Genomic DNA, 13,455 nt, shown 5'->3' on the forward strand with positions numbered 1-13,455 from the left:
ATCATTGTTTAGAAGCATCGTGCTTTTGGACACCAGTCTCAGTCCTGCTGTTAAAAGAAGAAAAATGCTTGAGAAGCATGTCCCGCTGTTTGAGGATTCACCATCCTCTTGATCATTCATCATCTGGATCCCCTTCCAGTTTGAATTTTAATGTCAACCGTGCCAAGTTTTGATGTGCTCAAACTGCCTTGTCAGCTAAGAAGACTTTAGAGGACTGAATTAGTCAATGTATGTTTGATAAAACACATAGATTGGTGTCCCTCTTTGCTCTTCAGCTTTTTACAGGCTCTCAGTGACCTTGCATCCCTCCTCTCTAGTTCTGACAATATCCGTTTTTGCTGTGGGCTTGCTCTAGTGACAGGGTGGGATTGTCACAACATAGAACTGAGCCTGAGTGTTTGTATGTAAGGTAATTGCTCTGCAAATCTCTTTGGTTGTTTTTGACACTACTTTTCGTATTAAGTATGTCTGCTAAAATAACAAATACCATGTGGATGATGCCTTCAGCTGCTTCAGTCCACAGGCATTGGGTAAGCATCGTTCTTTTTCCCAGTAGAAAGCTCTTGTCTCACTCTGTTATCAGTAGCTCTCATGTGCGTTATCTTCGTTCTATAATTAGTGATAATAGGATAGTTTTATATGTAATAAATTACTGTCAAGTTTAAATCAAATCTCATTTGCTTTAGTGAAGCTGTGTATTGCCAAACCAGCCGCATGTGATAGATGTCAGAGATCTAAAAGATAACGTTGCTTTATAGTTGTATTTATAAATAACACTACTGGTTCCAGGTATTTTATTGAAGTAATAATAATGCTTTTTTAATTGGTCATATTCCAGCTGTTCTTGAATATTTTCAGAAAGGAATTAAAAGAAGCTTTTATTTCTGTGGTTTGTGCAGCTGCTGCTTGTTTCGGAGCCCAGCATTTATGAGCACTAACTGCTGCATTTGTCTTTTGTGAGCATTTAAAATCTCTGCTATCAAACATTATCCTTCCTGAATGAGGCAGGCGTCACCATTTGGATTATGGTTTATGGAACTTCACTTTGTTGTGTGTTTTTCATAGTACAGCACTGAAATTGTTAAGATCAGTGATGTCCTGTCTCAGAGCTACATTGGAGTTTCTGTTACTCTCATTTAAAGTGCTGGTGGGGGGCATTGGCCTGCACGGTGGCAGCACTTCCAGGGGTTTTTCCTCCTGCTGTCAGGCAGACACAGCCTGTGGCCGCCCAACGGTTCCCAAATTCGGGAACAGAGCTGGGGAGATGGTTGGTGTGAGAGTGGGGCGAGTGGCCTGTGCAGCAGCTCTGCCTGCCCTGCAGGGGTGGGAGGAGGTGGACTGACTCGATGTGCAGCTGGAGGCTGTCCTTGAGGACACAAAACGGAATTTATTTTGTGGTTTCCTTATCTGTTTTATTTTAAAGGCATTATGAAATAACTTAAGGGGTAGACAGTGAAACTCACTTGGGTATCTCATTCTCCCTGCTCTCCATGCTTGTTCAATGTGAAGAGCCGTGGAGAAGACCATGGAGACCTCTTCCGTGCTTCACGCTTACCTGGACTTTGTCGTATAGAGAACTTTCCTTCTTTTTCCTGGTCTTTTGATGAAGCTCTTCTGTTTTTCCAGGATTGGCAGCCTCCATTTGCATGTGATGTCGATAAGCTTCACTTTACACCGAGGATCCAGAGGCTTAATGAACTAGAGGTAAACTGTAAAGCCAAACACTGCTGCTCCTCCAAAATGTTTAGATATTATTTTGAGAGGTGATGTTTTCCAGTGGGTTGACAGTGGGCCATGCTTGACTTGGGCAGACAGCACTCAAGACCTCTGAACATCAGTTCTTAATTAGCCCAGAAATTCATCTGTTTCAGAATCTAGTTAAAAACATGCCAAGCATTAAAAGTAAAGTTAACGTTCACTAAAAGAAAATAATTCAGGCCTTTTCCATATGGAGGTGCTTATACGTGGTTAAACTCAAACTCTCCAGTGCCATAGATTTGTGTGTGTTTTGCACGTATACAGCAGCTTTTAAAAGTAGAAGAGATGAAAACATTTACAGAGTGCTTTAAAAATAACAAGCCATTTGGAAGAAACAATTACAAAATCTGGATTCAGATGGTGCAGATTTGCTGTTCGCAAGCACTTCCATTCACTGCTTCATGAATTCAGCCAAGAAGGGAGTGGCAAGGAGTCCTGGTTAGTTTGCTGCTGGTGCAAATTACAATGATGGGGACTCTGCCTGCCCATTTTTTCTCACGATGCTTGCTTTCTAAAGTCCTGATGTGGTTATGTGAAGTGTCAAGGTAAGGGCTTGAACACTGGGTTTGGATGCCCTCTGGAGTTTAAGAACAAGCTCATCTCTATAGACATGGCCATTTTTTACTCTAAGAATAGCAAATGTGATGAAAACAAAGTGTATCAAAGCTTAAGTCTAAGCTCCTACTCTTTCAGGTGGTAACAGCCCAGTTACCTTACTGTGCAGACTGCTGAAAAAACAGACTAGTTGGCTTTTGCCACCCTGACCCGTGTATATCCATAAAAATCAAAGAAGTGCAATTGGGAGTAAAAAGGGCAAACAGGAAAACTGTAATTTAAAATTTTATTTGGTAATAAAACATAAATATTGGGGTTTTTTTGTTTATTACAAATAAACCAAATTGTAATCAACTATTACATTTATTAATGTAATAAACATAATAAGTCCTCGCAATGCAGCTGGGGTAGGTAGTTGTTAGTGATAGTAACTCATTGCTTGTCTGTTCTCAGTGCTTCTGTTCACTTTTACTGCATTTAAAAAAAGTGACTTGAAGAAAGACTGGTGGTGTCTGTATGAAATTTCTTTTTCTGCATATGACAAGAGGGAAAAATGCAAAGAAACCCTTACTGAGGGCAAAGCCAGGCAGGCTGCTGACACTGCAGCATTATAAACACAGGGGTACAAAAGCTTAATCTGCATTTAGTATCCGGTTCATTTTTGTTTGTTTGTTTGTTTTTTCCAGGCTCAGACTCGTGTAAAGCTGAATTTTCTGGACCAGATTGCAAAGTTTTGGGAGCTTCAAGGATGTACATTGAAAATTCCACATGTGGAGAGGAAGATCTTGGATTTATTTCAGCTTAATAGAGTAAGACTGTTACAAGGGAGAATCTCTTCCTAAAAAGATATTGTGTTGTCTCAGTCTCTGGGAAGGTATCAGTTGTTCAAGGGAGATTTTAGGGTATACCTACGCTTTCAAAAGTATCATTTTGTTTAACCTGACATAGCTAATATGACAAAGTAGTAGGAAGTATAATATTGTGGGAGTTTTCATGTGAGCTAGGAGATCAAATTACATTTCCTGCTCTTCATTAAAGTTGAACTTGGATACAAACCAGTCACTAATAAGCAGGCTTAACTGGGGAAAGCTTCTGAACAATGACAGCAAGTGAGAAAAACATTTTTCCGTTAGAAATATGGCAGAAAAAAATCCAGTTCCTTTTAGGATGAAGCTTGTTAAACTTCTGGAAAAGTTTATGTATTCCGACAGCAAGGAGCAGGGTAGGAAGGATAGGTTCTCTCTGTTTCTTTAGGTTAGTTATTTGGTTGATTATGTTTCACAGTTCTTGTTCCGGTGAGAAGAACTGATCTTACTGTGCTGGAAAGTTGTGTTGGCGTACAAAGTAGAGGCGTGACAAATTGCAGCCAGACAGATTCTCAAAGCAGACTGAGTTGCTGTTTTGTTGTTTAAGAAGGGTGCTGGGTTGTTTGTAAAGTAATTGAACAAATTTGCACTTCCTGAATAGGTTATAGGTTACTTGTTCCATTTATAGTTTTTAAACAGCTTTCATGTTTTGGTATGTGGGCTTTTTTTTTTAAATCTATGCTGTTCTGATTTAAAATAGCAATTGTGTTTTGTTTTCTTTTAAATTAGCAGCACTTTCCATAAATGCTGATAACTTTAGTATTATCTAATTATCTTTCTTTTCTTTTTTTCACTTTTTAGCTAGTTGCAGAAGAAGGAGGATTTGATGTTGTTTGCAAGGAGAGAAAATGGACCAAAATAGCCACTAGGATGGGATTTGCTCCTGGCAAAGCTGTGGGTTCTCACATCCGTGCACATTATGAGCGCATTCTCTATCCTTACAACTTATTCCAGTCTGGAGCTAGCCTGCTGGTAAGCTGTACTGGAGACAACTCAAGTCTAATTAGTTTGCAGCTAATCTGTTGTGGTTTTTTGGTTTTGTTGATTCAACATTCCCACAGGCTGCATTTTATTCTTTATGGCATGCAGGTGGTGGGATGCAGTTTGTGGTGTTGATGCAAGAAATTCAGAAATCTATAGGCAAACCCTTAATCAAAAGTAAAGTTTTTAGAATTATTCTTACTGACCGCTTTGAGTGCTACTCATTTGCGTTTGCTCTCTGCAGTTTGTGGAAGCCTCATGAAAATGGTCGCTCAGACTTCCTATAATGATTTCTTTAATGCAGTTTTGTCAAATGCAAAACCCCACCGTGTTCAGAGGTCATTACAGGTCCAGGTGGACGTTGGTAGAGCGAAGGTGCTGTAGGTCTGTATCGCTTGTGCACAGAGGGACTGAGGGGCTGTATCGAACTGGCAGTAACTCATCTTGCATTCACCAGAGGTGTCCGTGTTCAAGACTGTTTCATGGGCATTGCAGTGGAGTTAATAATATGGCCTTTGACTTCTTTCCATCTTACATCTTCATCCTTCCTGCTTAGATTTGGCCATTAGAACAGAATTGAAGTTGTTGAGAGAGTGGAAGCCATGTAATCTCTTATGTAGAATAAGGCTTTTCTTTTTAGAGCACTAGTCTTATTTTTCGAAAACCAAAATAGGTTGCAGTTGCCAACATGTATTTCAAATAAACAGAAATAGGTTTACCAGGATGATCTTTCAAAGAGATGAGTGTTCACCTTTTTTACGCAATAAAAGCCCAAATCCTGTTAGGAGCATGTCTTCCTCTAAAGAAACAGACACTAGCGTTTTACCTAAAGCTACCAAACTGTGGGAGCGTTTTGACATAAATCAGGAAAGGTTGGAATTGAAGACTTTTAGCTAGCTAGTGATGATCGCTTTTCAGTGAAGAATAGCTATATTCTGCAAACCCTTCAGAAAAAATAATTTAGCATGTGTAGGTTTGAGTGTTTTGTGAATGGAGCGAAAGAGTAGAATACAGTTGAAGAGAACTGCTGTAGAGAAACTGCTGTATCGAAAATATTTTGTCTTGCCCCAAATACTTTGCATTTTTATTAGTTCTGAAAATGGTGGATTCCTTTTTCTTTTTCAGGTGGGGTTTTGTGACACCTCGCTTTACTCTCATATTTTGAGGGGCAGTTCCACAGGAAAATATCTAATTAAAAGTTATGAAACAGCTACCATGCTATTACGTGGTACCACACTTCCCTGGAAATGTAGTTCCCTATTAGCTGATGGTTGCAAACATGTTTTTCTCAGCAGTGGACCCTTCCAGACAAGAAAAGACTTCTCAAATGGGGTCGCTCTTCTTTTTAAATGTACCTTTCCAAACTCTCTCATGCAGTGGACACCTGATATTTGTCCCAGACTGATGTGTTTAGGGGATGCACTCTGGAAGAACCATGTAGGTGTGGTTAATGTCATTTTTTAACTCCCCCTTCCAAGCTGTTGATTTAGTCCCCTCCCATATGTGGCAGGGGTGTGTATTTTTAGTGAACTGAGAGAATCCACAGGAGTACGTTTGGTTTAGCTTGCTTTTTTCTCTTAAGAGTTGACAGGGTTTTTTTTTTTAATTCCTGACAATGTTGTCTTCCAGCTGAGTTTGTTTAGCAATACAGTTTTTGAGGAAGAATCTCAGATGAGATTTTTTTGGCTTTTCTCCATGCGTTCTCAGTAAGTGGTGCTTTTCCAGACGCTGCTTGTGTAGGTGTCCATTTTATTGTATGTCTGTTCAGTGCTTTACTGGGAATCGAAGCATCTGTGACCTTTGTTTTTGGAGAAGATGTAGTTATTCGATTTGACAGCTGTCAGTTTGAGATATGTGGTTCCTTCTTGAGATACTTCAGCAAGCCTTGTGAATGAAACTCTTCCTGCAGCCAGGATGATCATCCATTAAATATTATGCTTGCATTCACTGGTTCTGTAATTTTTTTTAATTGGTAGTACTTACAATATTCATTGACTTTTTTCTGCAAAAGCATGGAATGATGTAGTTTCCACTCATGACTAAAACTCATCTTGATCTGTGTGTTGAATTAATTGCTTCTGAGTGGCTTCAGTGTATGTTTAACCAGCTTCAGGAGTTGTTTTAAAAACATCCCAGCTGAAAATATTCCTGTACGTGTACTAAAATAAGGAAACTTTCTGGAGCTGTTCAGAAGTGGACAAATAGTGTGGTTTTATTTAAAGCTCTTATTCAGTCAAACAGCAAAACTTTTTTAAATTCTGTACTCAAAGCGGCTCTCCACAGGGGATGTTTAATTTGTTCTTATCTTGAAAGACTGGACTCGGCAGGTCTTGGGTGTTTGGCTCCGGAGTAGTTGCAGTAGAGCTGTCGGTGAATTGGTTCGTGTGACCAGTGCCTCGCTTGCATTCTGAGCCGTTGTAGCCATCAGCCTGATCCTGTGGAGTCACTGTGTGTGCCTGGAGGGATGAATGTCCCTCTGCACAACCTGAGATGTCCAGGGTCAGTGCATCTTCTGTGACACGCTGCCCAGGTGTTTGCATGATGTGAAGCGCAGCGAGGGTTTGGGGGCTTAGGATGGTCTTGTGGGGCCCTATTTGAATGTGTCTGGTTCCGTAATTCTGGGTCTGGTCTCTTTCCAAACTCAGGCCTCAGTGGTATTATATGTCCAAAGATTTATATGCGTATGCCTCTAATAAAGATGTTCTGTGTGAGACAGTCCTCTAGGACCCTTTAGAGTTCCTGGAGAAAAATAAGCATCTCTGGAGTCTGGTGGTTCTTACCCTCAAGTGGATGCATGGTAGGGGTACACCAGCCATTAGCTGATGTGTAAATTACTACTTCATGAAACTTAAACCTGGGAAGATTGATTGTATCCCTATTTTTCTTCCATCTTTGGACATACTGGAGGCCTTGTGAACATCCTGCTGTTTCCTTTGCCTGCCTAAGGAGCTGCTCCTTAATGATTTCAGCTGAAGGGCTTTTAACTTACTCTCTGCCACCATTTGGAGTTCAAGGATTATACATGGAACCATCTTTTCAGAATATGATGAGATCGTGATCACAGGCTGTATCGCAGTATGTAGGGTGAGCTTATGGTAAATTATTGATAGAAGGTTAACCTTTCCAAAAAGGCTCTGCTGGTCGGGAGGGGAAAGGATTGAAGAAATGGCAGCTTAATGGTGTTAAAAACACATACTTGCAGCTGATCAGATCAGTCTAGGAGTAAAGTAGGGATTCTAAATTTCCAGAAATTTAGTTAGAGGAATTCCTAGGACTTAGAATTCTGTCTCTTCTTTGAGGTACAGTTAGTTGAAAGTGTTAATCAACAGCCGTTTCATACTTCTGCTTTGCCTTTGGGTTACTGACACTCTGGGAAATGTTTCTGCTTACGTAGTTGTGGAAACCTCAAGATTTAGGAAGTGTCTCATGGGTGTTTTTCAGTGAACAGTGTTCCTTTTTGTTTGTACACTCCTCTGAAGCCAGGCAAGTTTTGCTGTTCTTTGTCTTTCTCTTTCAAGGTTTTGTTACCCTTTTGTTTAGGAAAAGCTGTTTGCCTTCGAGGTTCTTGCTTTCAAGGATCATGTGTCCTGTGTTGCCAGAAGTAGAATTTTTTTTTTTCAGTGAAGGATTTGGGTTTCACATGAGGATGTGATCGAAGGAACCAGATTTTACAGAAGTCATTAAATTTGGCAGTGTTCTGGCTAGCATTAATCTTACTTGCTTTTCTCTTCTTTCACATTCATAGTTTCCCTACTCGCTTGCCTTTTCTGCTTGTCCATTTTCTGTCCTGAGAAACTGTTACGTTTGACTTTCTCACACTGCTGTTGATGTGAGACAGTTCACCTCATCGTCTTCTAGCAGCAGCTTTAGGGGAGGATGCTCCCGTGCAGAGCTGGCTGCAGTGCTCGGGGGCCTCTGGGTGCACAGCCCAGGAGCGAGCCTGCTGTGAGCCCCCACCAGGACTTACTGCTCACGAGCATCAGCTGCAAAGTGGGGTGTGTTTGTGTACGTGATGTTGAAATGAAGTCAGGATTTGTTTTCAGAGAATAAGGCTAGAGCTTACGAAGTCCAAGACTGATACCATTCCTTGGGCAGGGTTGCGGACTGATATAATGATATCCTGCTCCCCTTGACTGATATTTCTTGTTTGCTTCATACATATTTCTTTCAGCATGGACTTGATTTCTAAAATCCCACTTTTTTTTCTCCTTTTCCATACCCCATTCTGACTATCTTTTTTTTTTTTTTTCTTCCAAGTGTGGCAGTTCCCATCCTGTTTCTCTTGCTGAGAAAATGTTTGTGGCAGGAACAGATTAAAGGAACCGGGGAAATGTGGATCCAAAAATTCATGTGAACTGCTTTCTGACAGCATGAGACTTTTTCTTTCTTTAGGATTCGTTGTTTACTCATTACAACCTGTTACATTTTGTCTGCTGTTGGTGAATGTTGTGTGGCTTGACGAACTCGGGATTATCATTAATTATTGTTTTTCTTGCCAAGTGTAAGCACAGTTTTCAGCAATTACATGTGTTCATTCAGCAACCTGAGAGAACTAAAACTCTTCTTGTATCATCTTCTTCCCTTCTGCCCTTAATCCATGCAGCGGAGTTGTTCTCTCCAAAGCCTATAAAGAAAATAGCGTCTTCAGGCAGCATTGTATTTCAGTTAAGGGGAAATGAGTGATATGCTGTGATCTACTTTTATGTTGCTTGGTACGTTAGCGTTACAGTAATGCAGCCTGAGGACACTCCAGCTGTTTCCAGTCTCTAAAGGCATCACCTGCTAGAGGAATTGGTGTTGATATTCCCATAGAGAAATGTTCAGTGCTCGTAACATTTAAAGGGTGGCTTCAGCTTTATTTAAGATCCTTTACTGTGATACCGTACTCAGTAAAAGGGCAAGGAAATGTGATTTTGTGATTTGTTCAAATAGGTAATGTTACAGTTGTCGTAAATACTTTCTTATTAACTCAGCACAGTAATTATTAAAGCCCTGTCCATGTTCTTTTGCATTATTCAAGACATTATTCAAAGTTAATATTACAAGTGGAGGCAGAAACTAAGTAATCAAATTGGTCTCTCTAGTGCTTGCAGAAACCAGATCTCACCAGTGACACAAAGGACAAGGAGTATAAGCCCCACGATATTCCGCAGAGACAGTCTGTTCAGCCCTCTGAAACCTGCCCACCCGCTCGTCGAGCAAAGCGCCTGAGAGCAGAGGTGAGAGAATCTGGAATCTGTCTTGACAGGGGAAGGCATCAGGGTGCAGCAATGGTTTGCCCAGCCCTGTGGCACAACAGATTTCAGCTAAGTTACAGGACAAACGTCGTTTCAGTCATATCGCTAAATAGATGTGCACAGTACGCAGGGGCTTAATTTTTTCTGTTATTGTTAAACATAACTAAATGCTTATAAATGCATAGATTGTGAACAATGCAGTAGGGGATTGTGTGATACTTCAAAAAGTGTGTTACTGAGGTTTGGAGTTCTGAGAGGCTCTTCTACTGAAGCTGTTCTACTTACACATTAGTTATGAGTGTGTATGCTATAATCGTGTTTTTAGCGTGATTATAAATAATACAGGGCTCAGATTACAATACAGGTGACAAGTTCTCAGAATTAATCTTGTCTTTTGCAGCTTCGATCTCTGTCTCCTCAGAGCCAGTGAGCAGTAGTTCTTCTTTAAGTGGGCTTGGAGGTTTAGGTAAATGTGTCATGAGTTGAAGCCAGATGCTAGAGCAGAGGTTTTTGTTATAACATTAGCGTTGTTGTATTTAATTTTTTAGTATGAGTTCTGTCAGTTTGTGATGCTTTCACCATGCAATATAAGGAAAAAATTGCATAACATTAAGTCCAGATGGCTTTGTACAATCAGACAGGTGCTTACATGTGCTTAAGAAATAATATTTATTTGGATAAGCATGCAATTTATTGCTTACATCTGCATAGAACTCTCCTGGGAAGATGTATTTTAGGTGATCACGGTGCATCTCCTTCATTGCTGGAAAACTAATCCTGTGCCTTGAGTCTCTCCAGACGGGATGTTCCTGCCGTCAGGGAGTTTACTGTTTCTTTTGTTTGAGCAGGTGAAGAGTAGGGGAGGCTTATTGCCAGGAGAAGCACTTCTAGTGGTGACAGCGTGAGTTAAGGAGGTCACGATTTACTGTTTATAATCCAGATTTTTATCTAAGTCTGTTTTACTCTGTTAACCACATTGTTCTGCTCTTGGTCTTTGTAACTTCCAAGTAGAACAGCTTAGGTGTTGCAAATTCTGCTGATAACTATTCTTAGTTTTTAAGTTACAGTTAAGGTTTTCTAAAGCTTTTCCACTCAGTTACAAGTAGGTCTATGATTGTGAGAAAACCTCAGTAGTTTAATCTGAAACTTTCCATTTAAAGTGTGTGCCGGTGGCTGAAAGGTGCTGGTCCTCACCTGTCTTTCAAAAATTACAGCAGGGCAGATGTGTACTGAAGTGCTAGCTGTTTCTCTGCCAGTGGGGTCAGATGACACTGGCTAGCAAAGAGGGCAGGTTTTTATCACTTCTGTGGAAAGTAACTGCTCACACTTGCCCAAAATGTGAGGCTACCCTCTTGGCTCTCTCTGTGAGCACTGCTGATGTCACACAACTCATTTTTGTGAAAGACGCTACTTGATTAGGAACAGAACTAAAAAATGCAGAGCTAAGGCCGAGTTAGGCAGTGTGGACTAACTTGCTTAGCAAGGAGCTGTGTGTTTAAAGGCAATAACTTTCAGAAGTTAAGATTGGTCAATATGAGCGTTCCTGTTCCATTTCAGCACAAAGTCAGCTGAGCTGATTAAGCCCATTTTATTCTACACTGAAACCGCACACAGCTGATCTTCCGCTGACTACTTCGGTTGCAAAGTAGTAATGTTTGGTCAATGTGCCTTGAGTTTTTGCTGTAACGGGATACACAAGCATTTGTCTTAAAGTGTAAAACCTCAGCTCTCATGTTAACCAGTTTGACGTTTCCTGCATTTCAAAGGCTTGGTATTTACAAACCTTTAAAGCAAGTGAACTTCAGGAAAGTGCTATAAGTTCTTCTTACTAGCAAAGAGTACAACCTGTGGGTAAGTGTATTTTGCAGCTGTAAGGCGCATGCAATTTTATGTTGCCCTTTCCTGCCTGGTGAGTAAATACTTAGGAGAAAATGTTCATAATTACAAAAGAAAAGAGCACTGACAGCAATCGGCTGATTCTGAAAGGCAGAGGATTTAGATGCCTTACATAGAAAAGATTACTGTAAAAGACCAGAACAATGCTGTGGAAGTGAAAGTGGGATGCAATTATAAGAAAAGAGCTACTCGTGTGATGCTAAATATAGGCTTCAGCACAGAATACAGAGGTAATTCATAGAAGTTAAAGGTGCAGAAGATGGGGCATCTGTTACTGCAGTGCTTGAAGATCAGTGCAAACGGGTCCTGATTCAGTATTACTGAAGCGAGCAGCATTTTTTTTGTACACCTTAAGCAGTGCGACCTCTGCCCAGTCTCATGGAGACAGTAATTGGGGCAAAGAGAATGCACAGAGTCAAGGGCAAATTGTGCCAACACCACCTCTGTAAAAATCCAAACTAAAACCCCAACACCACCTAGAAACAGCCCCAAACAGCAGCACAACAGCACGGTCTCCTCTGAACTCCCCATAGCGCGAATTCGTGCTTTTTGAGCCAGCAAGTCCTATTATTTGGGGTTCAAGGAGTGGTTGATTGCGGCCGGACTTGTGTGAGTAGCAAGAGAGTGGTTGTATGACCTCATTTCCTTAAGAAAAAGGGCTTAATAAAATACAACGTCGAAGAAACCTATCCATATGCTGAGGGATTTGAGAACTGTTCTCCTACCGTCTCAGATCTTCAGGGAAGAAATATAAGTATTAAATGGAAAAACACAGCTCCACTATAGACAGTCCCCTGCTTTGGAGATAGGAGCATGGAGCTTCTCAAGAGTAAAAGAAAATCTGTGAAAGGCCGGAGTTCCTTGCTCCTTTACTTATCAAGATCCACTGAAATCAAATTAAAAACACAATGTTGTTATTGGCAGAGGTTTTTTGTAGGATTTCATTTCAAGTCTCTCCAGGCTGTTCCCTGTATTATTTCACTCTGAACTGTCTTTTGAAATAATTGAATACAAGTATTTCAGAAATTCAGCCTGCCTTTTTAGATTTATTTGTTTGTAACCATAAAATGGTTTAAATGAAGTCCTCGAAGTCTTTATCTGACTTCCATCTGCCTGGCTGTTTCCTAGAACAAGCCAGGTTACAAGTTGTAAGACCTCCCTGGTGCCCCAGTGAGGTGTTTGTGTCTCCCAGCAGCTTCTTCCCTGGACCTTTGCAGTCGCCTGCAGAGTTAGGATGTGATACCGAAATATTTTTTTAAATTTGGAAGTCAAAATTGTCTTTTTCCTCCATTCTTTTCCCAATTCTTGTGTATTTAAAATCTCTCAGGGTCTGCCACCAGAGTTCCTCAGCTGTAGAGACTTGCAGGGAATCATTTAGCTCTTAACAGGCTCTTGCTCTCTGTAGGACTTGGAATGTTGGACGCAGCCAGCTTTTCCCTTCTTTGGAGCCAGAGCAGTTCTGGGTCAGGGGCAGTCAGGCGCAGGTTGGCTCTCTTGAGGTGTGCATCTTCCCCGCAGCATCGTGTGTGGCGGCCAAACCCATCAGCCCCTGCTTGGGCCGCCGCTTTAGGTGGTAGTGAATGTTTTCCCAAAGGTCAGTAAAACCAAAGTGTTCCATCAAAGGGCACTACTGAGATTTAATTTTTTTTAAATTTTTTTTTTTAAGGCAACCAATATTAAAACTGAATCTGACCCTCCAGAAGCCAGAACTCACAATCTGAGACGTAGAATGGGATGCGCACCTCCAAAGTGTGAAAATGGTGAGTTGCAAGCCAGGAGTGAAACAATGATCCAGTGGGTCTTTCCCAACCTGGTTATTCTATGATTCTGTGGTTATTCTATGAAAGAATGAATGCAGTTTCTCTTCCTTTGTACAAATTTGTTTAATGAACAGAGTTAAATTCAGCAGTTGGAATAATTCAAACTATTTAATAAAATACTTCTGTTAAATTCCAATTTAAAAATGTAATTATTGTAAAAGATCTTTTGTGGCTTTATCATCTTTCTGTTTGTTTTGCAAGGGAGTTTCCTTGGAGAAGATATTTTCAGCTGTAAAAAAAAAATTCCATTTTAACTTCATGATCTCTTATGGAACTATCAGAAATGAGATTTGAGCCATAGTTCTATTTTGTATTTTAAAGAGCTAGCGTTTATCATTTATT

General features: G+C 40.5%; 1 protein-coding gene across 1 annotated transcript in view; it reads left to right on the plus strand.

Annotated features, from left to right (window-relative positions):
* KDM5B (lysine demethylase 5B) overlaps positions 1–13,455 on the plus strand; it is a 60,086-nt gene that overhangs the window by 11,381 nt on the left and 35,250 nt on the right. Inside the window, exons 2-6 of the mRNA XM_069876227.1 lie at positions 1,627–1,704; positions 3,000–3,122; positions 3,981–4,151; positions 9,245–9,379; positions 12,960–13,053. Coding sequence (XP_069732328.1) covers positions 1,627–1,704; positions 3,000–3,122; positions 3,981–4,151; positions 9,245–9,379; positions 12,960–13,053 — 601 coding nt within the window. The remainder of the gene's footprint in view (positions 1–1,626; positions 1,705–2,999; positions 3,123–3,980; positions 4,152–9,244; positions 9,380–12,959; positions 13,054–13,455) is intronic.

Source organism: Phaenicophaeus curvirostris, chromosome 24 (genome assembly GCF_032191515.1).
Source record: "Phaenicophaeus curvirostris isolate KB17595 chromosome 24, BPBGC_Pcur_1.0, whole genome shotgun sequence".
Classification (NCBI taxonomy): Eukaryota; Metazoa; Chordata; class Aves; order Cuculiformes; family Cuculidae; genus Phaenicophaeus; species Phaenicophaeus curvirostris.